The sequence below is a fragment of the Alosa alosa genome, chromosome 13 (assembly GCF_017589495.1).
Source record: "Alosa alosa isolate M-15738 ecotype Scorff River chromosome 13, AALO_Geno_1.1, whole genome shotgun sequence".
Taxonomy (NCBI): Eukaryota; Metazoa; Chordata; class Actinopteri; order Clupeiformes; family Clupeidae; genus Alosa; species Alosa alosa.
In genome coordinates this window covers 20,869,660-20,897,065 of record NC_063201.1, presented here as the reverse complement: position 1 = coordinate 20,897,065, position 27,406 = coordinate 20,869,660, and the positions used below count along the sequence as shown (strand labels likewise).

Genomic DNA, 27,406 nt, shown 5'->3' with positions numbered 1-27,406 from the left:
CACTGACGACTGCTAGACAGGGGGTGTGGTGGATCAACATGAGATCCTGACCAGACTCATACTCAGCTGCCACCTCAGGTGACCATCCTGTACAACAACTAGAGCAAAGCACCAAACATCTTCAGATCATGGATTTGACTCAGCAACACACACACACACGCGTACAGTGCACACACACATGCACACACACTAATGAGAGTGTACAAGTGTGCTGTATAAGTATGTCCTAAATGGATGAATGTACAAATGGAAATGGAGCCCCCAAAAAAAAAAAAAAAAAAAAAACACATCACATCTTCACACATAACAGCTAAAGAAATAAGAAACCATTTGTGTGTCCTCCGTCAGCATAAAGCACTTTCCCACACATGCTGGTTTTAAGAGGGTGAGCGATCTCTGATGTTCCTCGCTCTCAGGCTGAGAAGAGGTGGGGTTGGTGGGGGGTATCATTATGACATCACTACTCATCACGCCTCCTGGTGGGAGGTACTGGGGACACGGTCTGTTCTGGAGGGGGAGTCAGACTCAAACACGTCGTCGTCCTCCATGGCTTCCTCAATAGGCTTCATCGCGGTGGCTTTCGGCATTGGAGATTTCTCTGAAAGAATGGAAGAACAGAAAGGAAAAAGCGGAATCCTTAGCATACACTTTTGTTAACACAATTTAAAAAAGAAAAAGTATATTCTAAAGCACGAGCAAGAGGCATGCTTCATTTCTATCTCCTGGGTGTTGAGAGCCATTCATCCCTCTTTGGAGGTGCTTTGGAAAACAGATTCATTGACACTCGTGATGCAGTAGACATCAGGGCACACTGTTACAGACAGACAGGTTGCTTAAGAAACTACGTTTGTCACCTGCAGGTTTATGAGATATGAGTGCTTGCGGACCACTTCTGTTTTTCACTTCTGTATTATGTATGGGATGTAGCCCTATTTTTAATACTCAAAATGTATCAAATGAAATAAAGAACTAGGTGATATTGGTTGTAATGTGAAAATGCAATACTGTGGAAAATCGAACACCTGCAGTGTGTTTAAGGTGTGAATGGATAGTCTGCCGCACTGTCCAATCAAGCTGTTAATGGTGAGTTTTATTTAGACACTGGATTACACATAACGTGGCCACACATTTACACCAAACAGTGTAGGACAGTTAGGGTTTAGATTGCACTGAGGGGTTGTCATCGGCAGCTGTGGTTATAAGTGCAAGCCTTACATTATTTGTCGCACTGCCATGTCATTCCTCATGGTCACTGACCGTGTCTCTTATTGACCTCAGAGGCCATGAGAAGCCATGGCAGTTCATGACAAGTCTTAATAACCACCGGCAGAGAGGAAGGTTACCGGGGATATAGTTTGTTTGTTAAATTTAGGGTTTTAAAAACAAGATCTTATAGGGGGGTGGGTTGAATGGGGGATGCTGATTGGTTGACAGAAAGAGAAAGCATCTTACACCCCCATCAGGGTTTAGGCACGATCTGAGGGGCTGGGCAGAGTCGCGGCTGGAGGGGGAACAGGAGGAGGACACAGTGTCAGAGAAACACTACAACAAACACACACACGCACACACACACATACACACACATATGTATACACACAAACACACACTGCTCGGAGAAACATTAGAACACCCACTTCTCAGAGTAACACTACAACACTCACTGCTCAGAGTAACACTACAACACCCACTGCTCAGAGTAACACCCACTGCTCAGAGAAACACTTACTGCTAAGAGTAACACTACAACACCCACTGCTCAGAGTTACACCTACTGCTCAGAGTAACACTACAACACCCACTGCTCAAAGTAACACTACAACACCCACTGCTCAGAGTAACACCCACTGCTCAGGGTAACACTACAACACCCACTGCTCTGAGTAACACTACAACACCCACTGCTCTGAGTAACACCCACTGCTCAGAGTAACACCCACTGCTCAGAGTAACACTACAACACCCACTGCTCTGAGTAACACTCACTGCTCAGAGTAACACTACTACACCCACTGCTCAGAGTAACACTACAACACCCACTGCTCAGAGTTACACCCACTGCTCAGAGTAACACTACAACACCCACTGCTCTGAGTCCAGTGTGCACAGCATATACAACAGCCTATACATTTGTCCTGTCTGGTTTAGTCTAAGTTAATAACACTGCACAACATGAGCACCATTTGACTGTGCCGATGTTGGCATCATATTTATTTTGCAAAACATTCATACAGGGAACATATATGTTAGGACAATATTTACTTAGCATCATGTTCATACCAAGAATATATGATAGCCACCAATACAGTGACTGGTAAAATAATAAAGTGATTAATATTGACTATGCACTGAATGTAGTTGTCCATGAAAATATATTTTGTATTATTCTTGTGCAACAAAACACAGCTTTTATTAGTCATAAATAATTATATCAGAGAATTACATCATTATAACAGTAAGTAGGCCTTATTGGCTAACACATGTTCCCAAACTAGATGGTTTTCCTGGGGTGATTCTTGAATGAACTTAAAATGATCTGCTACATTACTATACACAAAGTACCACCTTTAGTTAGAGAAGAGATGTGCTTTTGATGTTGAAAGGCCCAAGTGACTGATTGAAAACATGTTAGAGGCACCCTTAACAAGATTTGCTCTCGGGGTCCCCCTCTGGTTGAGAAGTGCAATAATAAACAAACTAAATATGTATCTTTTGCAACAAAGTGTTCTGTTAAAGAAGGTGGCAATTCAGTACTCATCTGGTACTTATCCATTAGGTATTTTCCAATGAGCAGATACCCAGAAGACAGGTATCGTTGAAATACGCAAGCCAGCCTCTCTGAACTGTGGCACTCTTGGAGAATTATTACATACAGATAATAGGTGAAAAAGTGCAGTCAACTCCATGACCACTAGTGTTAAATGTTAGTCTAAACTAAACATCGTCATGGTTTAAAGTGAGGTGCTGAGCAGGTGTGAGAGGAAGGTGAGATTGTGGGGACTGAAGAGGTGAGATTTTGTGAGGACTGAGGAGGTGAGATTGTGGGGACTGAGGAGGTGAGATTGTGGGGACTGAGGAGGTGAGATTGTGAGGACTGGGTACTGAGGTGGTGAGATTTTGTGAGGACTGGGGAGGTGAGATGGTGGGCTGATGAGGACTGATGTGAAGCAGGTGTGAGGAGGCGAGGACAGATGAGGACTGATGAGATGAGCAAATATGAGGAGGTGACATTGGAAGGACTGAGGAGGTGAAATTATGGGGAATAAGGAGGACTGATGTGTAGCAGGAGGTGAGGAGGTGAGAGTGAGACTCACGTAGTGAAGAGCCGGCGGAGCCTCCTCTCAGGATCTGGTGCAGGACGTCATCGGTGTCACCAGTGCTGGCCATGCTGTTCCTCATCTGGGTCATGGACAGCTGGGAGCACAGGCTAGGCTGCCGGTCCATCTTCTTCACCGCCTGCCAGTCAATCATCATCATCAGTATCATGATCATAATCATCATCATCATCATCATCATCATCAACAACATCCATATCTTCTTCTTCTTCTTCTTCTTCTTCTTCTTCTTCTTCTTTTGCTGCTTCTTCTGCTTCTTGATCATCCTTGCCTTATCACCCCCTTTCCACAGTCATCACCATCATTATCATAATCATCAGTGTATTTGTCAATGGAGAACACAACATAATATTTGATAGCAATTTCATTTTTCTGGTCATTTATTAAAAGGGTCAGACCTACCTTGTCACTAAGTGTGGGGTCATTCAGTGAGTAGAGTTTGTTTGTTATGTCCTTGCCGATAAGGTATCTGAACACCTCGTTCAGGAAGGAGTCGGACTCAAGGAAGTAAGTGAGCCTCTCTCTCGACCAGCACAGGAACTTGCAGTTCTCCTCAGCCATAATGGTCACCTGCAGACCAACAGGATACTGGTAGCAACTGATAGCAACAGTGGAAATATTAGCAGAGCTCTCTTTGCTCTTTTTTGCACAGTTACTCGTACCAGTTTGAGATCAGAGGCCGTGGTTTGGCGCTGTAACCGCACTAAAACAAGGACACTCAATTTTCCATTCCAATATTCAAATTCACAATCCTCATAGTGGTAATGTTCAGACAGATACAGTAGTAGACTAGCATTATTCCCCAGACTAGAGTAAGAAGCCCTACTAAAACAACACTAATAGGACAGTAGTATGCAGCACTTATTTGGTCTTCTCTGTGGTTACCTGGAACCGCTCTCCTCTGTGCATCTGGGTGGACCGGAACTCAGGGGAGTCGATGAAGGCATTGGTGTAAATGTTGTGAAGGAAATGACCACGATAGGTCACCTTCATTCTGTCTCAGACACATACACACACACACACACACACACACACACACACAGTCAGATATACATACATGCATACGTACAAACACAAATACAGCCACACAGACACAAAAGTACAGACAATGACACATACATTTAAATTAGATCCATATAAGCTTATCCACTGTAGATTCCACATATTATGCACATACAACGGTACATTCAGTATACTGTTATTGTTGTTATTATTGAATACTTATTGCATCTAGGTGACGTGATTTCTATTTGACAAGTTTCTGAAAGAAAACACATTTCAGACACACCAAGCTGTCCAAGTCCAAGAAAACTCACTGCACATTGAACACACAGCAATGACGCAGATGCCTGACGAAGTCATCTGGTGAACTGACAAATGTAATTAACAACCCACATACTTTCCCTTGAGGAGGATGCTGAGGCGTTCATCCACGGACGTCTTGTCCTCAGCTGCGTACACCTGCCCCTTCTTTAGGGTCTGGATGGTGCAGAACTGTCCCGTCAGTCTCTGGAACAGAGCCTCCCGCACATGCAGTGGCTCGAACATGCGCTTGTACACAGACCTCAGCTCCCTATCAATCTTAATCTGGGAGGAACAGAGAAGAGGCACATGAACTCTCTCACTGGTAGCTGCTGGGGGGGGATGCTTGTTCTAAGTAAGCAGGAGAGTGTTGCTGAGAGTTGAACTGATTTGAACAATACAAGTGGAAATGGCAGTTTCAATCTGAGAATGCACTTAGAAATACAGGCAAATACATCTTGTTCTTGCATTAAAATACAGTTGACAGGCCTTGAGGAAAGAACTCAGTAGCCAGTCCCTGTGCAATTGTAGCAGGGGCATTTTCATAGAATAGCCTCAAAAGAGTGAAATGTTGTTTGCAAAACAACCTCAGTGTTAAAACAGAATAATTTCAGTGGTGTGAGGTTGCACTGCATTAGATACTGTTGGGCTGCATGATTTGGGGACAATATTGTGTTTTTTTCTGACATATATTGTGATCGTGATTTGATTTGTGAGTCAAGCTTCAGATTCATATTCCAAATTTCACTTTGAGTTGGGCCACTTCTGATGAGCATGTGAGCATGTCTAATGCATGAGAAGCACTCCTGTTAGATGAGCTTCACTTTTTGTATTTTTTGTAGAATTGAAAGCTGCCCAATTAACTTGCAGAAGTGCATTTGCTCAGTGCATGTACAGTGTTGGACTTTTCTCCGTTCGGCTAAAACCCGTTCACTCTGTCTGAGTATCCTCCTGATGGGAGAACAGTGTTCACAAGGTGAAGCCAACAGGGAGGAGCATTCTGCACACAGGGAAACTACTGGTCCCATTCTATCATCCTGCTAAGCAGCACACTATAGACAGTCACCTATAGCTGCTGGGAGGCATCTTAAAAAATCTTCTTGCCAAGTCTAAATTTGGGCTGAGTCATATCCCTGTCTGTGCCTCTGAGGACAGGCTGTTGTCTCTTAACAAGGGGAGGCTTGCGTAACAGGGACACTGGGAGGGGGTGGAATAAAAGGTTCTCTTTTACTGGGGTAGACGGTCCTGTTTAACATCCAGCTCTGAGTCTGACCCAAAATCCCATTTAGATCCATTGATAGCTGAGGCAGCCTCCATGCAACTATTTCTCTGATTCCTCAGAGGAGTTTTTCTTAGAACACACAGTGAGGCTGTTTAGTCCAGGATGTCTGAGTACTACCTTTTTTGGTTTGGTTTGGAAGGCGTCATTTCTTATCATGGTTTGAATTGAAATGAGAGAAAGTGCTGGGTTTTTTCTTCTTCAAACATTTTCAGCACAAAATGTGCAATCTAGTCTACATCTACTGTCAGTTGGTCTACAGAGAGGGCAGACGCCATCATGACAAGGGTCCTGAGCTACATTATAAATGCTTCTTTAATTCTGAGAGCAGATATGCTTGTTTTTTTTTTTATCCTAATGTCATCCTAGTCATTTTTGGGAAACAGGAAACATGCGAGATCCCCTATCCATCAGCTAAAATATGCTAGTCATGGTGTAACTAGAAATAATCTTATCTCGATTCAATTAAATGTTCCACCTTCTGCACTAAGAAAGCCTGGTTGGAAAAAATGGATATGGCCGCTTCAATGTTAGATCTCCAAGCAATAAGTCCTTTGTTATTAATGCACTCATTTCTGAACTTAAACTTGACTGCATGTTTTTGACTGAAACTGAAGTTAAAAGTAACAGTCCCTCTGTCCTCATTGAGATATCCCCCCAATGCTATAGTTTTGAACACTCTACCAGGAATGGAAAAAAGGTGGTGGGACTGCCTCTATATTTTCCGATGCCCTAAATTGTAGAAATATTCCTCTTGGTGACTTCCACTCCTTTGGACATCATGCTCTACTCCTGAAATCCCAACCTCTTGTGCTTGGGGTACAAGTCTTTCCTTCTAAAGAAAAGTAACCTGGATCCTTAGTGCTAAATAAATCTTCCTGGCGAAAGATCTTAGCGTGCTCCTAGATCCTGACTTAAATTTTGAATCTCACATCAGTAACATCACTAAAAATGCGTTTTACCACCTTAAAAATGTTGCAACTGTTTCTTTCTCAGACAGACATTGAGAGACTTATGCATGCTTTTATGACTAGCGGGTTAGATCACTCTTTAGATCACTGTAACGCTCCTCAGCCTGTGCACTAACCAAAACCAAAAGGAGAGTGCACATCCACAGTGCACTAACCAAAAGAAGAGTGCACATCCACAGTGCACTAACCAAAACCAAAAGGGGAGTGAACATCCACAGTGCACTAACCAAAAGGAGAGTGCACATCCACAGTGCACTAACTAAAACCAAAAGGAGAGTGCACATCCACAGTGCACTAACCAAAACCAAAAGGAGAGTGCACATCCACAGTGCACTAACCAAAAGGAGAGTGCACATCCACAGTGCACTAACCAAAACGAGAGTGCACATCCACAGTGCACTAACCAAAACGAGAGTGCACATCCACAGTGCACTAACCAAACTCAAAAGGAGAGTGCACATCCACAGTGCACTAACCAAACCCAAAAGGAGAGTGCACATCCACAGTGCACTAACCAAAACCAAAACGAGAGTGCACATCCACAGTGCACTAACCAAAACCAAAACGAGAGAGCACATCCACACTGGTCTCCTAGTCATTCCCGAGGTGAGAACAAAGAAATATTTGGAGGCGGCATTTAGTGTCTAGGTCCCTGCCTCTGGAACCCCCTACCACAGGAACTTTCTTGTGTCAATCTGTTAATGTTTTCAAGAAAAATCTCAAGACATAGCTCTTTAACCTAGAATTCCCCTGATATACTCCTACCTGCCCTCTTAATCCCTTGTTATTTCAATTACTGATATGAGCTTATTACTAACAAAATTATTATAATTCTATATGGTTCCATGTAGGAATGCTTGCACATGTATATATGAGTGCATTCTGTATGGTATGTTACCTTGGTATGGTATGTTACTTCCATATGTGTATGTACAGTATATGTTTGTATGATAATTGTATAGTCTTTGCTTTGCTTTGTTCCCCCGGCATTTGATTGATTAATTAGATATCACTAGATGTCATTATTTTGTCATGAGTGCAGCTTGGAACAGCTTCCTAGTTCATCTTCAAAGCTAACACCCCAGCCACACTCTGAACAGAAGGGACAGAAAGAGAAGAGAGACTAGTACAAACTCACAGGTCTGCGTTTGTACATGAGGAAGAAAAAGTGCATGAAGTTGACCACGAGGAAGACTATGTTCCAGCCCATAATGTCCAAGGTGCATCGGTAGAGCGTTGCCCAGGCGATGAAGAAACTACACCCTGGGGAAGGGAAGGGAAGCAAGCAGACGATAAACGTCAGGTTGATATTCAGCACCCTACTAGCAACATCCTCCTGCCTTAATACAATCTAATTAATGAAATCATCAGTTCCAGCTCATTCAGAGCAGAGAATGAGAACAGAGGGTCAAACTCTAGTCTGAACAACATTTGAAATAAAGGATGTAATTATTCAATTTGTCCTACACTGTACAGTGATGTATTGAGTAACAGTATGTACAATGCAGCAGCCACATTAGTGCATTATACTTTCATTGGCCCAAAGTCAGGGTTACGAGTAATGATTCAGGTTATGTGAATAGTAATTCAGTGTGTGTGTCACAACACACTGCAGCACACTTATCATTTCTGTGTTCAAATTATATATTTACTGATTAATCTGTTTTCTTTTCTTTTTCTGGTTAGTTAATTGAATTTTCTCTTGAATTTCCCCTTCAATCAATAAAGGGGATCAATAAAGTATCTATCTATCTCTATCTATCTATCGAATTTGTGTTTAATTGTAGTAGTAATCTTGTGTGTGGGAAAAGTCTCTAATAAGTAGTTACAAGTTGTCTCTTCAACTACCAACTAATGGTCACTCCAGACATATCAGTGTAGTGTCATTTGTTGAAGTTCCCTTGTCTGTACTTGGATGAAGCAAAAGACTTGCGGGTGTCTCCCACCAAGCTGTCAACAGATCAAGTTGGCACCATGACCATGAGCAAATGAACACACAAGCCGATAACCGACAGAGGGCAGTACACACATACCTGCCATTAACAGAAGTCTCAGGAAAATCATGTGCAGTCCAAGAGTAGTCGGGATAACCAGACCTGCGAGCAGACACAGGTTTCCCAGGTGGAACAGCAGGTGATGGGCTTCCTCCCATTGCTGACATGACGTTATGTTTGACTGTGATGCGTCTAACTGTGGCACATCCGAAAACAACGGAGCCAAGGTCGTGTAGAAGTCTGTGGTTAAGTCTGGTGTGGTCGACATCCTGTACTGCACTCACCAGGTAGGCTGCTGGAGAGAAAATCGGCAGTGGTTGGGAGAAGCCAACGACGAGTTGTCTGAGTTGGGAACAGTTGAATACACTTGCCGGCCCCATCAGTGTATTGAGTTCATTGAATAGGCTGAACACCATGAACTAGCCTATGTCTGTGCGCACCTAACAATTATAGACTGGCTTTTCATAATGTTAGTGACTAAGGCATTGGCTACTAAATAATTTATCAGAATCGGTTTAAACATTTCAGATATACGCTCGCTATAGCATTTCACCACACAGAAATAACGGCGATTAATCAATCAATAACAGGGCAGCCTACACTGCACTGACTGAATCAATTGCACGGACATAAACTCGATATTGAGTCTGAATGGTGTCATTCTCATTGATTCACTTTTAAAACAGAAAACGTAGAAAACAGAAAGGTAATTCTCCAAAACTATTGTAAGTCTATGAGGTGTTATGTCATAAATAGACTGACATTGGGCTAGTTACCTATGTCTTATCACATTGCGTTTTCTGTTATCAATAGCCAAAGCGTATAGGCCTATAACAGACTGTTGTAGCAGTTAACACAATGAAGTTTGTTTACATGCGAAAATAATCTGATAGCAACGGAAGGCGTACGAATAAAATGCTTAATATTACAACGTCGTAACTTAAGTTTAAACAGAGTGTGAAGGCAACTTACCACACCAATAGCGTGAGAAGTCGATGGAAATTCCGTGTATGCCTGTCGTGATTTGGGGGCAAGAAAAACAATGGTCGCCTATCGTGTAGCTATAAATGTAAGTCAGTGAGAAGTGGGGGACTGCACAGTGTGAGTAGCGCATTCCATGGGGCTGACAGGCATTGACTAAAATGGGCAAGAAGCGAGGGGACAGCAGACAACACCGCCTCTCCTCTGCGCGCATGTATTGAGAGGTCCTACCACTAGATTGCGCAAAATCACCAAAACGTAAACCACCGAAACGAACTCGCTGTGCGCCACACATAATAATAAATAATGGGGGAAGAAAATGCACACTTCCATAGGCTTTACTGTGTTTCTTTATTACAGTTGTACACTTTGTTCAATCTTGTTTGCCCAATCCCCCCCACACACACACACACACTTTTACATGTACATACTTTTACATTTACAATAGCAACCTACGCTTGTTCTCGTCTGTCAAATCCATACATATATAATATAATAATATAAATTAGGTCAAAACGGACCAGACATGAACTCGGTATATTTTTTTAACACATTGCAAATCTGGGTGGTTTATTTAGTTATTTTTTTCGAACCCGACAAAATCTGGTCACTCTGGATGCCCCTGTCCGTAGCATGTAGTCTGGGATGCCGTCTCTGACTCCCTCATTTGGCTACTGTCTCCAATTGTTGTCGGAATGGTGTAGTGCGCGCTGCCGGATCAGCACCGCGGCCAGCGACATAGAGATGAGGGTATCCGGACCTCGTCACCACAGCTGGATGAAAGTCGCCTGGTCTCCCGTTGCCTACTTTTAGCTGTTGAATGCTCGAATAAGACCATGCTTTGTGGAGAGGTGGTATCTCTACAAAAAATAATGTGATAAAATGTCATGCACAATCCTGATTATATCGGCTTGGCTGTTTTAAGGCTGCGGTTTTTGGCACAGGTATGGTGAGAACATCAGGCTACTTCTCACATCAGTAATAATCACTCACAACAATATATGCCAACAGGGTAGTAGGGCTTTGTCCAGCAGCCTTATTTTGTGTTCGACTGAAGTAACATGTGTGCCCTTGTTTTGAACAGATTATATGCCGGTGCGGTACAGTTTTTACAATTGCATTTGGCGCAATCAAGACAATGCAGTGTGCAATATAATCTCATCAAAACAAGAAACGTAGAACTGTCCTCATTGGAGGATCACGGGACACTTTCATTGGGCATGGTCCCTTTACTCTTTTCCGGGACTTGGGCCGGCGCATCTGTCTTTTCTAATTCTGGCACGGGCACGTGACAGAAACTTGGTAACCGGAGATCATATCGGAACCCGTGGCTGTCGAATGCTTTGTCGTTAAGCGAGTAGAGCTTATCTGCTATATCATTCCGAACAAGCAGCGCAAAGATCTTCGCAATGTACCGATGCTTGGCAAAGAGGAGATACAGTTTCTTCCGTCTCCAGGCCACATACTTGCAGCAGTTGTCGGCTCGCAGCGTCACCTAGAACCATAAATAAAGTTTGTTCTGCGTTACCAGTGAACATGCGTAAACACACATGTTTATCTGTACAATTTCGCATACCTGAAACACTCCCTCCTCGGAAGGTCTGAGGGAATCCCACTCGGGTGAATCAAGGAACTGGAAGGGGTAGATGTAGTGTAGAAACTCTCCGTTTACCGTCACCCGAATCCTGGAAAAGATTAATGGTTACATGATATTCTGTCCCGTTACTAAACATACCACGTTGCGTCGTAGGCTAAGACTGAAATAGATTTCTCAATTGGTTACGCACCTGCCGGACAACAGAACGGATAGTTTGTCGATGGCAGTTTTACCCTCCATAGCAAAATAATGGTCCTTTTCAATAGTATGAATATCCCCTTCACAACAAGATACGATTTTGCCATACTGAGTGAGCGACACGCCCAGTTTCTTGAACATAAAGTTGTACAAATCCTGGAACTCCTTGTCGAATGTGACACTCCGAAGGCGATACGAAACATGCACAAGTTGAGCCACAGACACCACAAACAGAGCAAACGTCCAGGAGAACGTGTCCGTCGTGCAGACGTCCGACCATGCCCAGATTGTGGAGCAAAAGAATCCAAACATCAGAAAGGTGAACATATACAACAGTCCATAGAAACCGCTTCCTCCCATGAAACCCAGAAATAATAAAATGTGGGCCAGATGAAATATGGATCCTTCTGGATTTTCTCTCCATTTGGAACACACGGTCCAAGTCAAGTTACTCTGGACGTCATGAATAGACGACTCCATGATGATTCACTTTGTAATTAGCCGGAGGCTTTAGAAAATTAAAACAGAGTTTTTAACTGTTCTCACATAGTTCGTCAAAATGTCAGTGAACAGATTAAAATAAACTTGAAGAGCATTTATATCCCACCCGAAAAGGTACGAACTGTCAGTTTTGATTCTTATCTCCTCTTGGGATCGGATATGTTGGGTTGGCGAACGCGTCCTCAAGGTCCCAGTGTCCGACCACACACGTGTGACAGTCAGAGAGAACCCCTACCCTATCACCGATTCCAGGGACACATGAAAAATACGACTTCATCAGACGTGTCCGGTATGGTTACTCTAGAAAGATTGCAAGACACTGCGCCTCTCATCCCAGATAAATCAGGCACAGTAGTCAGAAGCTATCCCACCATACTGCATGTAGGTGTCAGGATATGGCTTAAGAAATACAGGAAACGCTAGAGGTGCATACATGTATTATATTACTAGCATTAATAAATGGTCTTCAATTTCACATTTTGATTTTGATAACAAGAGAATGAGTAAGCTCTTACCCCTTCAAGGTTATCACAAGATTCGAGTGGTTTATAGTGGTTTGACACCCTTTGTCTCCCAGAGTGTGACACATGCACCAGAGGCCTTGGCCACTGATGAATAATCCTGACAATTTGAGGATGACGCACAGACATGGAGTGCTTGTAAGAGAAGCCTTTAAAGCTTTTAGAGCTTCAGAGCTAAGGATGCAGAGTTTCTCTGCACCCCTAAAGGTGTCAAGGTGAGAGGAACGAACAGACAGACTCGGATGGTGTAATGAAGAAAAACAACATTAGCAGTGGAGGTAAAAGGGGTAGCATGTGTTTCACACCTCCACCTGTTTCCTCCTCCGGAGGACATGACTGAGTGCCTGTGTCCTCTGGCAGAGAGTGGTGGTCTTGCTGGTCCAAAATAGCAGACACAGCCCCCTGACACATCTACCTGCCAGGTGAAGGTGACCTTGACACACTGAAGGGACTCAGGGAGTACTCCACCGGAGTGAGAGATTGAGGACAAATGTTTCCACACTTGCCTTGGGGGTCCAGCGCAGAGCCAGAAAGCGTGAAAATAAGATCCACCACATTCTCTTGAGTTGTACCGCAGGTCCAGGGCTGGGAGTTTTTCTGCCTTTCTTTTTTTCCCCCCAGTAGCCTCTCAGGTTTATATTTTTTTGAGGGTGACTTGCATCATTGTTGCAAGACAGGCTGTCAGTCTTGGTCCTGCAGGCACCACATAAAGTGGAGCTGTGTAAAAAAAAAAAAAAAAAAAAAAGTAGATCTGAGGAGGTGAACCAGTGGTACCCTGTCTCTCTTCACATGAATCCACAGAAGACATTGGACACGCTCCAACGGACCGTAGGTTTCTCTAGCCCTCCTGTTGTGTTCGTTTTCTGTTCCCTAGTTTTGTGTTTCCGATTAAAAATGGCCGCTGCATTATGACTTGTTATAATTCCATAGTAACACATATATTATCATCGAATGTTGTGATCAACTTATGTTCTATTGGATATTACCAGTTTTGAACTTCCATTTGCTAATTATGGCCTGCAGGCCTCATAGACCTGAGCTCATGCAAGTCAGAAAGGGGAAGATTCTACTGGGGAAAGGTTCCAGTGGGGGCTGCATAAAAGCAAAGAGGGAAGGGGGGGTGAATGTGTGAATTTACAGAAGCACAGATACATTCCATCTGACCAACAGATATGTTCCTGGACTCAATTTTATACCCTGACCATTTTCTCACCCATTAATTTCTAATGGCCGGTCACTTTTGACCGGGAACACAATGGGTGTTCTAAAGTTAAATAAAACACCGAAATTGTTATGAAAATTATCAACATTTGCTTTGTGTGTTCAGATGCCCTGTGTTAACAAAGTCATGGAGCTTCATGATAGTCAGAATAAATTAACAACTATTTTGAGAGAAAAGAATTGTCAATCGGACAAATTTGACCGCAAACACAACAGGAGGGCTAGCACATCCTCATAAACAAAACATTAAAGATTATCTCCTTTCCAGCACTTTCCAAAAAAAAGCTTATACTTTAGCCATTTGTGTAGCTCTCTTACACAGTGTCTAGATGTTCTGCTACAATCTTTTCCTTCCTGAAATAGTTCTTCAAGGCTCCTTTGACCATTAAAGACCATTAAAGGGCTCCTGTGACTGTTACTATGTGACTACTGAATAATATGCCATAGGTTCCAGGTAGAACTTTGAAATGTTCTATGAGGAGAATAACCAAATCCTGTTATGTGCAAACATAAATCGGATAATCAGATACCTCAGCTAAGTCATGAAATTTAGAAACAACTATATCCTCAAATGACTTGGTGTCAAAGTTTGTTGATGAACTGCAGTGTTAGTAACTGCTGCAAAGACTATATGACTACTATTTATGCCACAGCTGCTGGAAATCCAACAGCTAAATATAGAGCTGGGTCTGTAGAAGTCATTTCCATTTGTGTGTTAATAAAATCCAATAATTTGACAGCAGTAGGGAAATGTAGAAAGCATCTGTGCAACCTATTTGCATATTTTATCTTTAATTTATCCTTGTATAATACATCCAGTTAAGGTTATTAAATCTGGACCTCTGTTACCAGTATTGAACCATATGTTTGTGTGCGTGTGTGTGTGTGTGTGTGTGTCAGGAGGGTGCAGAGATGCCCCTTTGCCAGATGGGAAACAGTGTTCCTCATTAATCAATGTATTGTGTTTGGGGGTCACAAATGACCTTTACTGGAGTGAGGAAAGAGAGAGGGGGGGGGGGGTCTTGCCATCCCTTCATCCTGAAGCTTCAAGACAGAAGGAGTAAAAAGGAAGAGCTCATCTCCTCCATGGACATCTACATGCTAGAGTGCTAGGCTGACAAGGTTTCTAGATCTAGCAATTGACCATTATGAACATTGTTCTTGTCTAGGTGTAACTGATCTAGATATCAGGATGCCCGACCCCATTAGGATTCTAGAATGTTGAATATAATGGTGAAATGTGTAACACATTGGCTCGAGATACTGTATGTAGTGAAGTTCACCCACATCAACAAAAACAATGTGTTAACTGACTGAAATTATGTGCAGCTTTAAACTATTCAGGAATCAGACGTGCCCGGTATGGTTACTCTAGAAAGATTGCGAGACACTGCGCCTCTCATCACGGATAAATCAGGCACAGTAGTCAGAAGCTATCCCACCATACGGCATATGGGTGATAGGATATGGCATAAGAAATACAGGAAACACTAGAGGTGCATAAATAAATGTCTTATAGCATTAACCTTTAAACACTGTTCGTTGCTACCCCCCTTAATTTACTGTTCTCGGTCAAATTTGACCGTACAGTTTTAATTGCTCTTATTTTAACATAAATTAAAAATGTACACTATAACAATAGTATTAATAATATTTTTTTATGTATATATTTTTAAGATTTGTTGCCTCAATGGATGTTGGTATGGTAGTCAGGGCACATACTCAACCATATGCTGGCATTCTGTAAAACTTCATGAAGCACACTCATGTACTTCACACATACAGGTGCCCCTCTTACATCCTTCCATCCACTGTTCATCACAGACACAGGGTGCCTCACTAATGCATCGCCTTTCCATGGGGGCCCTCATACAGGGGTCAACCTGACCTAAGGGTCCCTCATACAGCTCTTACTTTGAGCACACTTCCGTTAGCATCACAGCAAGCCCTTTCACACCTGGCATTATATAGCAACAGGAGAAAGCAGTCACCCCACCTGGCCTCAAACCCCAGTACAACACCTGCACTCTGATTTTATTTGTAGAGCGCTTTATCATTTTTTTTAATAATTTTTGACCATAAACAAAAAAAGTGTGACCAAGTTGAATAAATCACTCAAAATTCAAATGCCTTTTGTGAAGGATATCATAAGGTCTTGAGGCAATCTAATGAAAAATGGCATATTTATGGTACAGGGAATGTGTAAATCGGTCATTTTTGACCAGAACAGTGTTAGAAGGTTAATAAATGATCGTCCATTTCACAGTTTGATAACACACAACACATGCAAGAGAATGATTGAGCTCTTACCCCTTCAAGGTTATCACAAGATTCGAGTGGTTTATAGAGGTTTGGCACCCTTTCCCCACAGATACATCAACAGTTTCATGTGAAGTGGCTTTATAAGCTCATGTGTGATTAAAGAGGAAAGAAGCCTCACGGGGCCTACAACAACAATGAGCTAGCACTTCATAATCAACTCCTTACCACACACCTGCTCCCGCAGCTGCTTATGGCCTCTCTCCTTAAGGGGAACCAAGGGAGGGTGCCAACGATGTCTCTGATTAAAGACAACCTGAGTGGGTCAGGAGAGAATCATTGTCACTGGCTGTTCCCCTCATCCCGTTTGTACACAGTGGAGATGCCCGCACACTGTTTCTATAAGCTCCCAGAGTGGTTTATTAACACAACGTTTTGACCAGAGGTCTTCGTCAGGTATTTTTCAATTGTTGGCTAAGCCTTATACCCAGCACCTGTTTAAATTTTGCAGATGTGCGTGCACTCCACTCTCTGACCACAGTGGAGATGCCCCCATATCCACGAGCATATTGATGAGGACAGCCTCTCCACCTTGCTGCACTCCCACTGACAGAGGAAGCAGCAGCCTGTTCAGGTGGAGTTGAGGACAGGCGGGGACAAGGGACTGAGTGTGCGTGTGTGTTGTAAACGTGTGGGACGAGGGACTGAGTGTGTGTGTGTGTGTGTGTGTGTGAGTGTGTGTGTGTGTGTGTGTGTGTGTGTGTGTGTGTGTGTGTGTGTGTGTGTGTATGTTTTGTAGACAGAAGGTTTGATGTATGGTATGAGTGATCTGGGTCTTGCTGAAACCACAATATACAAAGCATCATTCTCAGAGAAGGATATATTTCTGTGGTAGATATACATAGTAGTATATTATGCCCTCTGATGACAATGATGGAGTGCTAGATAAGTGGGTAGTGTTTTTAACCATACCGCAACACAATCAGGTTTAGGTCTTTTTGACACAATTAGGACAGTAGCCTGAATTGTTATGGTAATGTGTGGATCTAGCTATGAGTATATTACTTGTCTGTGTGTGAGACACCAGAGGCTGTCTATGAATGATGGAATCATTGGCTGTCTATGAATGGGTGTATCATTCATCTTGAGACAGTCCAGACCCAAAGGCCAGGCAGCCTAAGCATGGCACACAAACTCATTCAAAGGGTGCACTGACTGACAGCCATAATCTCCAGCAGACAGACCTGAATGGAGTGGGAAAAGTATGGTGGGAATGTCTCAGACCTAGAGTTATACAAGGAATTTCTTTACAAAACACTCAAAAGGTAAGGCCAAAAAAAATGTCATTCAGCATGCATGTATTCACCAAGCACATGGCACAAAAGACTGTGAGGGAAGATAGAGAGCTCCACACGTACATCCATCCTCATTTTCTCTGAGTTGCAGAAGCTCAGATAATGAGAATATCAACCATCCATACCTTCCATCAGCACTCCCAACGGTCACCTGTGTGTCTGTCAAAGCCGAGGGCCAGAGTGGCACGCAGCTCTGCAGGCAGGGACACAGGGGAAAAGAGTGTCTGGCCATGTGCCAGAGCGACCTTTCCTTATCTCTCCGCCTGCCTGGGGAATGGGCATAGAAAGCAGGACCAGTCTCTGCTCATACCACACACATATTGAGAGTTGACGAGATGGGCCATTTCTGTCAGACGGATCTATGTAAGAGACTTGGAGACACGTTTTTTGCTGCTCAGATGTCTAGGTTTTTGCCGTTTTTCTTCTGGAATAATATGGTGCGCAGAACACATTAAAGCAAAGGCACCGTGTGAGTGTAGGCTACCCATATTAATGCTTTCTCAGGCTTTAGAAACAACCTGAAGAGCCTCCTTAACAACCACAAGGGCTCCCATTGTGTGGGATTATTAGCTGTTTAAATATCTGTCGCCGGGCAGAAAGAGCAAAGACTCCGGTCTTCTGCAGCCTCTCCATGCTTCTGCCCCCACCTTCAAGTGGGACACAGATCACACCCCCCGTCCACACCACTCTGATCTCAGACGTTCGCTTCAGTCAAGCTGATGACGAACGCTTTAATGAAGCAGGGAATCAAAGACACACACAGACACATGTCCGTCCAGAGGGTTCAGTGGGTTTAGTCACAGTCACTGTTTCAATTAAGAGTGCGGGGGGGGGGCAGAGTGAGGTCGGTCAGCCATGTGTGTCTCTGGCAGCCCTCATCACTCTATGCTCAGCTATATTTCAACAGGCTTGTATGGGGATCAAGACCAGAGCCCCTTATGCCTGCATCAGTACAGTACAAGACCAGAGCCCCACAAACACCTGCATCAGTACATAAGGGACTTGTGGCTGAAAACAGACTGATTCAATTTATTTACGTTCCTGAACGCTCAAGCCAGGGACAATACCAGACAGCATGCCTAATAAAAACATACATGCAATTCCTATATAATATAATCCCATATATTCAATTATTTTGATAACACAAGACATACTTCAGCGCGCCGAGATGTCTCTTGTCCTGCAGTTGCATAGTGTGCCACCTTGTGGCCAAAGTTCAAACCTACAGTTCACTTTCACTAAAGGCAACTTTCATTATTGAGTACAGCTATGACATATTACCACAATAGGTAAAAAATGTGCCGCACACTCTGGCTCTATATGACAAGTCTTTACTCAACTATGTTTCGGCCTATCACCTTATACACTTGTCATATGGAGCCAGAGTGTGCGGCACTTTTTTACCATTTGAACTTATTGCCAGTGGCTAGCACCTCCCTAAAAACAGTTGTGCGTTACTAATACTTTTCATATTACTACAATAGACCTCTGAAGTTCGCCTACAAAAAAGCTACTATCTTTGCACATATAAGGCGATCCGGTCCCTTGCGATTTTTGCTATGGGAAAATAACATGGGGATTTTTAATTATTGTAGGCCTACCTGTAAAACTCTTGCGGGATGAGGAAAATTGAAATGCAGATGTTTGGCTCTCTTTTGTCCTCTGCCTTCAAGTGTGTACTGTGAGTGTGATCTTCGGTACGTTACAAACACCTGGATCTACTTATATGGGCTAAGATGGCAGCTTTGGTTCCTTTTTGTAGGCGAACTTCAGAGGTCTACATAACAGTAGGCTTCGGTATAATGATAAGCAAATTGAGTATTTGCTCACTGGTTACATACCAATGTCAGGGTGTAATGTAATATAACTATCTTTTTACTTTCAGTGTTTAGGGAAACATTCTCATTTGAGTAATTTGGAAGTTTATTTATATTTCAGTAGGATTTTTCAGTTATCATAATGGTGGAAAATTTATTTTTATTATTATTATTATTATTATTATTATAAAACACTGACCAAAGTCTTAAGCAATAGATACATAAAAGAATACAGTATGGGCAAATAAGCATGGCATCACGGACTTTAGATATAAAGATATTGTCCATGATTATAGTAAAACGCTGTTGACATTTGAGCTTAACAGCCAATCAAATGATACCCCTCTCCTCCATGCCCTAGAAGTACTGTTTTGATTGGCTGGTATAATGAATGGCCACATTTACAGAAGCAGATTGGACTTGAATCTTCATCTTCATCACCCTCAGCACTGCTCATCAATACCAGTCCAGTCAGGTAACATCCTGAGCTGATAAAGGGACAAGAAAGTTGTGTTCCAAAAGGGGAAAAGACCACAAGAAGAGACTACAGTCGTTATATATGACAGGACAAGATATGTCTTACAACAAGTCACTCTTTTAACATTGTTTTAAATGTTACACATTCTTTCACAGTAATTACAAAGCTCTTGCCATGATTACCATTTAGATGATTTACCTTTACCAGTAGATGCAGTCTTGCAGTAAGAAAACGAATGGTGAATAAGAAAAACAAATGATGCACTTCTTATCCTCAGTACCCTGCCACTCTCCCACACAAACATACAAGTTAATCCTCGACAATGACAATTAGGCTACTTAAAGTTGAGTTTGCATAATAATGGTGCACTTCACTTGGCCATGTTGCCACTTAAGCTATTGTAACTAAGGAAACAGCCATCTTAAAAACCTTTTTGGTTGGCCTTTGGGTTGTAAAACATTTGATTTCATATTGTGTCTGTTTTGGCAACTTCCTCTCTTGTAAACTCCAGGGCTATTCACTTCTCCTCAGAACGGTACTTACTGATACAATGTAAGGACCATCACTAATGGTACCGATCCAGCACAACACGACATACGCATGGGGTCGCGCTGCCTCCCCTCGTTCAGTCGTGTGTGGGCGTTTCGTTTAAAATGTCAGTTACCAGCTCATATTCAGTTCGTTTTAACGTATCTTAAGTGTTTTTGCACAAATGGACCACAATTTTAGGCATGTACTTAACAGTATACAACACATTAATAGCCTAAACTACTCAATGCAATCTCAAATCCTCACCAGAAACACCAACAGTCAATATATTCATCCAAATCCTAGTTTCGTTTGTTTTATGGACTACTAGGTGGCCGTGGAAGAGATAGTTAAAACATTATTTGTCTTGTAAGACGGATTCATTTGCATTAAGATGGGCATCGCCCAGCTTTTTGACACGCGACATATTTTCAAATGCAGCGCTGCCTTCCCGGAATGCTTTGCGGGCGTGTTAAAGTCGCTTGACGTCACCCATAGGACTAGAGTGGAATGCGACACGACAAAATGTAGTGAAGTGCTAGTGGATCTGCACCGTAACACACACACACACACACACACACACACACACACACACACACATCCCCTCTGTATGGTCCTTCACTATAAAATACACTCTCTCTCTTTCTGTCTTTTTCATACACACGCATGCACACCTACACACACTCACACTCTCTCTCTCTCTCTATCTCTACTCATAGCCTGACATGTCTCCCGTTGCATGTGCTATGTATCTGCATGGCTGTGTGCTTTATTTGGAGGCCTGCCAGATGATGATGGCCAGTATGGTCAGGGCCAGGGCCAGGATGATGGCCAGGATGCACTTCCTCTTCCGGGACTTTCTCTGCAACACACACACACACACAAGAAAAAGGCATTCACCGCGTCTCTACTGAGAACCTATGATTCCTAGATTTGGTGGCAATGATTGGCAGAGAATGATTCCCGAGATGCTTAATACAATTAAGTGATTATAATGTAGGACTGATATCAGAAGACTGTTACTGTAGTTTATTTGGGCTATTCCTTGGGTTTCATAGACATGATTTAAATTCATCAGTTATTGCAAATTGCAGTTTAAAGTATTGTTGACATTTGTGAACTTTTTAAGAATCTTCCTGATTTTCTGAATTTGTCATTTCAAAAAGTGTTACCTCTGTATTCAATAAATCTAGCACACAAAATTGTGCAACTTTGAATTAGACAAACCTAACAAAAAGTGCACTTTTATGTTAGATACATTCAGCAAGAATTATTGAAGCATGTGTGGCCATATATGGTCTTTATGCAAACTATCATACATGAAACCCAAGATGACTAAAATAACTGTCATAAATAATTCATTTTAACACCCCCATACTTAAAATATACTTTAAAGAACTTTGCTGAAATAAACCATTCTTTCCAGTTTTGCACTGAAGTGCTAACTGCATTTCATTGCTTTAAACCTGTACTCTGTTCAATGAGATTAAAGTTGAATACAATGTAGTGTAAAGTAATGTAATCTATTGTTTTGTGCTGAATACAATGTAGTGTAATGTAATGTATTGTAATGTAATGTATTGTTTTGTGCTGTTGTTGATCCATCTGGAGGCCCCCTCCTCACCTGGTAATAAGCAGCCCGCTGCAGCTGTTCAGCCCCTCTGTCCACATGTGTCTCTGCACTCTCCACATTCGCCTCAATGCTGTCTGTGACACACAACCACACCACAGGTAAGAACATGCCAAAACAGACAGACACACACACACACACACACACACACACCAGTTGTGCTGTCCTTACCTATCATCTCCCCCTGGTCATGGATCATTACTGCCAGGTCTTTGAAAATCTGGTTCACGTCCATTATGTCTGACTGAAAACAACAAAACAAATCAGGTCATGATTTTTACAAACATTAACTTGTCATGTCAAAAATCTTAAAATTCAAAGTAAATCCAGGAGGAAGAGGGTCTTCCTGATAGGCCCAGACAACATTTACTCATTTACATGTATTTATTCATCAGACCCTTCTCCAAAGTTACTTAATGTACACATATACAGCATGTGTATGACCTGTGCATGTGTATGCCCTGGGTATCAAGCCCATAATCATGATGTTGTTAGCAGTATGTTATGTTATATGTTAGACAACCGGTTCCAGGGACGCAAGAATGGGACCAAATACATCTGGGCCAAAACGGTCCCTCACCTCTAGCTGTCTGATGTTGGTCTCTTTTTCTCTGATGCCCTCTAGATCCTCCTCTGTGATGGGCATCTCCTCCGCCTGGGTCTGAATAAGACTCCTTTCCTCATTGCTGTACAAATAATAGCATTAAAACACACAACAATTACAAATCAGGCTACCTTGCAGTGTTTTTTTTTTTTAAACGTCATTATATTAGCTATGGGTAATAAATAAAATAATATTTTTCTGGAGAGACCTGAACAACATAATATTATAGACCTATTATCTTTTTGCTAATGTTACTGAATTTAATTAAGCTATTACCAATAATCAAGTGAGGGAATGGTATGTCAGAAAATGAGAGAATCTTGAGTTAGCCAACCTTTCAAAAGTCACAAGTTGCTCATCTGGTTTTCGAAGCCCATCCTCCTCCTGTTAAAAAACATACAATAAATACTAAACCGGTATCGGTCTAAATGATGTGCACATTAGTTAATATATCAAATGTAGCTAATGTATCTTATGTATTTTTCCTGACATACTTATAAACTCCACTGAGGCACATTTCCTGCAAATGCACAAACATCCCTCTGACTGACATGGTGGTGGATCTCTGCAGTGTTTCTGCTCGGCTTTGACATGTGAATGTCGTGCATCAGACCTTTGGGTGGGGGGGGGACTGTCTGTGGCTGATGCTGTGGTGTGACTTACCGTCAGGAGGGTCCCAGCGCGGGCTCTGGCCACTGACTCCCTCTCCTTCTCAGCAGCACGACGCTGCACCACCTGGAAGTTGTTGAGGGCTGCTGAGAAGTCGTTCATCAGACGGTCCTTTTGGATCTTCTGCTGACGCTGTGGGACAGAGAGCAGGATGAACATGAACGTATACGCCAGATTACATAATTCTCACAGATGTCAATTAATAATATGCCCAAACCCCTTTGATGATGGCTAATTTTGACGCCACCATTTCTAACAACTGAAAATAAAATGTAAAAACTACAATGAAAGCCTCTCAAACAATGTACTTAATCAGATAAAAAGAAAATTATTTTAGTTGTGTATTTTTTCATTAAGTGTTACAGTGTTTCAAACGTAACGCTGCTTGCAAGAAAACCAATATCATGTGATTCAGCTGCCACATAAAGTTGTTTCAAAACCTCGTTCTGACAGCAAATATTTAACAGTATAAAAGTACTACGAAAGCATCATTCACCTGCTCTGAAGGTGAGTGGGGAGGAGGAAGAGATCCCAGTTCCTTCAGGTGTCTGTTAGTCTCCTTAGCCAGCTGATTTGTGTAGTGCTGCACCTGCTGACTGCACCAGCACAAAATTAAGAGTCCATCAAAACGTACGAGACAGAAACATCACTGGTACTGGTATCACACCACTCCTTAAATGTATACGGTCACACCGGTGTGACGGGAATGTTGGGAATATGAACGTTCTAAAGAATATCTGGGTCTAGAACCTTCAATTGTTGCAGAACTGAATCTTATGTTAGAATGTTCAAAAACCCACATCTTTAAGGGTTAATGCATCAGAGATCAGAGACGATGGGACATATCCAATTAGCCAGGCCCCGCACACCTAGGTCTTTTTTTCAGGAGATCTAGTCTGGAACATCATAGTTCCTAACTGTTTCCCTCAGATAAGAAAAATGTCAGGTCAATCAGCGACGAGAGGAAGACGAAACCGAAACTTATTGTGATAAACAGAAGCAGCAACACCTGCAAACGTCAAAAAATGCAGTTGATAAAATGCAGAAATTTATTCACAGCAAAGGTAGACCTACATACATTGTTTCCTGACTCTTGATGCTGTTTATTGTCAGTTTGTAAAGTTTAGGCGAAGTAGGAAGTAACGTTAGGAATCTCTGATAAATGTGATTAGTAAGGCTGGACCAATGATTTCAAAGTTAATGCCCGTCGCGATGCAAGTGTTAGAAACGTTTGTCGACTCTATTCACTTTGTGAATGAGTTTGGATCTTTCTAGGCTAATATCCAATACCCAGTGTTTCCAATACATTTACTTATCTGTGGCGGCCCACCATAATATCAACATTGACCACCACACAATGATTTTCCAGGTTGTACTAAATTGTGCCTAAATCTAGTTAGCATCATAACCAAGCTGCGCTAATTTGTTGAAAACTGTTAATTCTGCAAACCTACCACCACTAATAAAATTTAATTCTGTGGGAAACACTGAATACCCAATACATTACACATTGCAACTTTTTTGCCAAGCTTGGTAGGTGGGTTTGGTGCGTCTGCCACCAACGTGACAAGCAGTCTATGCTTTGACACTTTCACATGAGCATCAGATAAATCCCCATTCGCTTTCAGCCAATCAAATGATGTCTAAACTGGTTGTCCTGGAGATGTACACTTTATGAGGATACATCAGAATGAATACGACTTCATAACATGAATGAGTTGGCTAAAATATTGGTAGGGACAATTTTGTCATCCCAAAATATTGGTAGGGACATGTCCCTAATGGGCCCTATGCAAACCTATGCCCTTGTCCAGGATCGTTGGATGGATAATGGAGCTTTGCATCAGAAGCATCAAACGGCAGGCTATACCCTAAACAGCAGAGTTCAAAGTGGCTTGTTTAAGAGCATATCCCGTGTACTCCCTCACTCACAGCCTTTCCTGGAGCTCAGGTGTGTCCTGTCTCGTCCCCAACTGGTACAGCATGGTTTTCATCTGCCCAGCTGTGAGAAAAACAAGCAGCACCAGATGCAGCCTCAGTTAAGAGTTCAGAGGACTGTTACAATAGGTACTCACTATAATTTGAACTATACTTTAGCCTACATTCCCGTTAATAGAAAGAGTGGGGTTTGGTTCATTTCCAATAACATGGTGAATATATCCCTAATGTAACCTATAGTGTATGACCACATGACATGTGACATAGGCTAGTGTGAGGAGGTGGAAGGCTTGGGGTGGAAGCACTGGCCAATTTGTAAGTCATCTGATGACGTTCTTCATTGCATGAATCTCAGGTAATGATATGGCCAAAATGACTTCCAGACCAGGCCTGATTTTGTTAGGGTGCAATGTCACTCACTGTTCTGGGTGATTTTCTGGATGTTGGTGCTGCATGTCTGAATGAGGTTGTTGAAATCCCGCGGCTGCGAGCGGTAGCTGTCTGCCCTCCCGTATGACATAATTGCGGCCACGTCAGACAGCCACTATAATTCTAAAGAAGCTGGGCAGCTTTTGCAGAACCTGTGGTCTATAGATATCTATGGGAAAACAGTCAGAAATGTCACAATTAAGCACATCAACGATCACAAACACCCACAACACACATGGGACGATGATGTTCTAAAAATAGACAGTTTACTCTGCCAATTGGCCTGATCTGACCTAACGACGACTCGCTATTATGACTTGTTTACTGTTTGTGTCAGTATGAACAGTGGTCGGCTACAAGAGGCTTCAGAGTAGCCTAACTAAACAAAACAAACGTCTAAGCTGTAGTCTAAACGGCCATAAATAGGCTGGTGTTTTTTCAGGGGGTGCTATAAGCCTTGCTGCAGACTTCCGAGAAAACATTAGTGATGCCGATACAACCGTAAATTATATGTTTCAAATAGCATATGGAACTAGGAGGTCCTAAGGGTGGCATTGGAGGCTACTACAATATGGCAGGTGGCCTTTATTCCACTGTTTGGTCAAGCCTGAGAAAGTCAGGATGTTTTTTTTCTAGGAGGCCTACTCACCAAGATTGTTGACAATATTTAACATGACAGAAAGGTAGCCTATGCTTTGACGACATGCTACAAATTACACAAAGACATTCTAACGAAACGCTCAGTAAATAGCCTATGCTTCATCATGTGTTGCGCGCCGATAGCATCCCAGGTCTCCTTTACCGCTACAGCATCAACTCGCATCAGTTTCTGGGTGTTTCTGCTGTGACAGATATTAACATGGGCATCCGCCAACCTACATATACGCTTTCGTTAAATTGAATGTAAATATCTTACTGTGGGTAGCCTACTTGACGGAGAGACCACGGTCTTCTGTTTCACCTAGTTTGTATTATAAAAGAGCGTTCTAAAAACCCAGCCCTAGACCGCTACGTCACACGCTGATGACACTAATCCGCACGCATGCAGGAATATTATCTTTTCAAAAAGACAATCTTTTTTTGCTCAGACAAGTTTTCACATAGGCTGGTATTTTAACTCACGTTTTCCGTATATTTATAAGTCGTCTGTGGAATGGAATAGCATATTCACAAATAGACAGGATAATGAGTTTAGCCTTAATTTACGACACCAGTGAAAACAAACTTGGTCATGTCTTATTTTTTCAACTTCATAAGTTGTCTTTAAATATTTAATCGTCAGAAATAAATGCAGCCTACAATGTGACAGAATTCCGAACGGTATGGCTATGGAAACTAGCGATCTGGCGAGCCTGAGATGAGCTGATTGGAGACCAGTAGGGCATGGTGTCGGTCTCATGACTTTCATAGGACTCGTTATAATGGGTTCGAAATGCTGAGCTTCCCTCACATGATGCTGGCATGGCGTGGAGTGGGGGCGGGGGCGGTGGAGAAGGCACTGACAGAATCACTTGGCTTTAGTGAGAGGAGATCTGCAATTTTGTTCAAGGTGGATTTGTCACAAATGCATAACTTAGTAGGTTATTGGTTGAATAAATGTCACAGCATTATAAGCTGGCTCATATCAAACTAAATAGCTAACTCAGCTAACTATATGCAATTCAGTGCTGAAAATATGCAGGCAAATCCACAAGCTAACAAGGGTATGTCTTTTGTCAATCTTGTAGTCTTGAGTGTCAAGTTGCTATCATAATAAACTCTCTGTTTATGACACTAGTTACTCTGTATGCATTAGGGTGTTA

General features: G+C 42.4%; 3 protein-coding genes across 7 annotated transcripts; all 3 read right to left on the bottom strand.

Moving 5' to 3' along the window:
* Positions 1-263: 263 nt before the first annotated feature.
* Positions 264-9,998, bottom strand: bves (blood vessel epicardial substance). Of its 3 annotated transcripts, XM_048261987.1 has the most exons (9): positions 9,851-9,986; positions 8,918-9,173; positions 8,023-8,147; positions 4,732-4,919; positions 4,218-4,326; positions 3,735-3,902; positions 3,312-3,453; positions 1,453-1,501; positions 461-598 (listed from the first exon to the last, which is right to left on the bottom strand). In XM_048261987.1, exons 2-8 carry the CDS (start codon positions 9,144-9,146, stop codon positions 1,467-1,469), a joined length of 996 nt encoding a protein of 331 aa, XP_048117944.1. In that variant the 5' UTR covers positions 9,147-9,173; positions 9,851-9,986; the 3' UTR covers positions 461-598; positions 1,453-1,466. The 3 variants fall into 3 exon arrangements, with proteins under 3 accessions (XP_048117942.1, XP_048117941.1, XP_048117944.1); XM_048261985.1 differs by lacking the exon at positions 1,453-1,501 and having other exon boundaries at positions 264-598; positions 8,918-9,170; positions 9,851-9,998; XM_048261984.1 differs by lacking the exon at positions 1,453-1,501 and having other exon boundaries at positions 264-598.
* A 177-nt stretch (positions 9,999-10,175) lies between these two features.
* Positions 10,176-12,520, bottom strand: popdc3 (popeye domain containing 3). 2 transcript variants are annotated; one of them, XM_048261198.1, is made up of 4 exons: positions 11,647-12,520; positions 11,436-11,544; positions 11,275-11,354; positions 10,176-10,719 (listed from the first exon to the last, which is right to left on the bottom strand). In XM_048261198.1, the coding sequence occupies exons 1-4, from the start codon at positions 12,132-12,134 to the stop codon at positions 10,578-10,580; spliced, it is 819 nt and encodes a 272-aa protein (XP_048117155.1). In that variant the 5' UTR covers positions 12,135-12,520; the 3' UTR covers positions 10,176-10,577. The 2 variants fall into 2 exon arrangements, with proteins under 2 accessions (XP_048117155.1, XP_048117154.1); XM_048261197.1 differs by having other exon boundaries at positions 10,176-11,354; positions 11,647-12,519.
* An 8,063-nt stretch (positions 12,521-20,583) lies between these two features.
* Positions 20,584-27,337, bottom strand: stx12l (syntaxin 12, like). Of its 2 annotated transcripts, XM_048260149.1 has the most exons (10): positions 26,521-27,337; positions 25,596-25,773; positions 25,170-25,239; positions 23,734-23,833; positions 23,232-23,369; positions 22,903-22,952; positions 22,545-22,650; positions 22,136-22,208; positions 21,959-22,041; positions 20,584-21,196 (listed from the first exon to the last, which is right to left on the bottom strand). In XM_048260149.1, the coding sequence occupies exons 2-10, from the start codon at positions 25,693-25,695 to the stop codon at positions 21,104-21,106; spliced, it is 813 nt and encodes a 270-aa protein (XP_048116106.1). In that variant the 5' UTR covers positions 25,696-25,773; positions 26,521-27,337; the 3' UTR covers positions 20,584-21,103. The 2 variants fall into 2 exon arrangements, with proteins under 2 accessions (XP_048116106.1, XP_048116107.1); XM_048260150.1 differs by lacking the exons at positions 25,170-25,239; positions 26,521-27,337.
* Between the last annotated feature and the right edge of the window lie 69 nt (positions 27,338-27,406).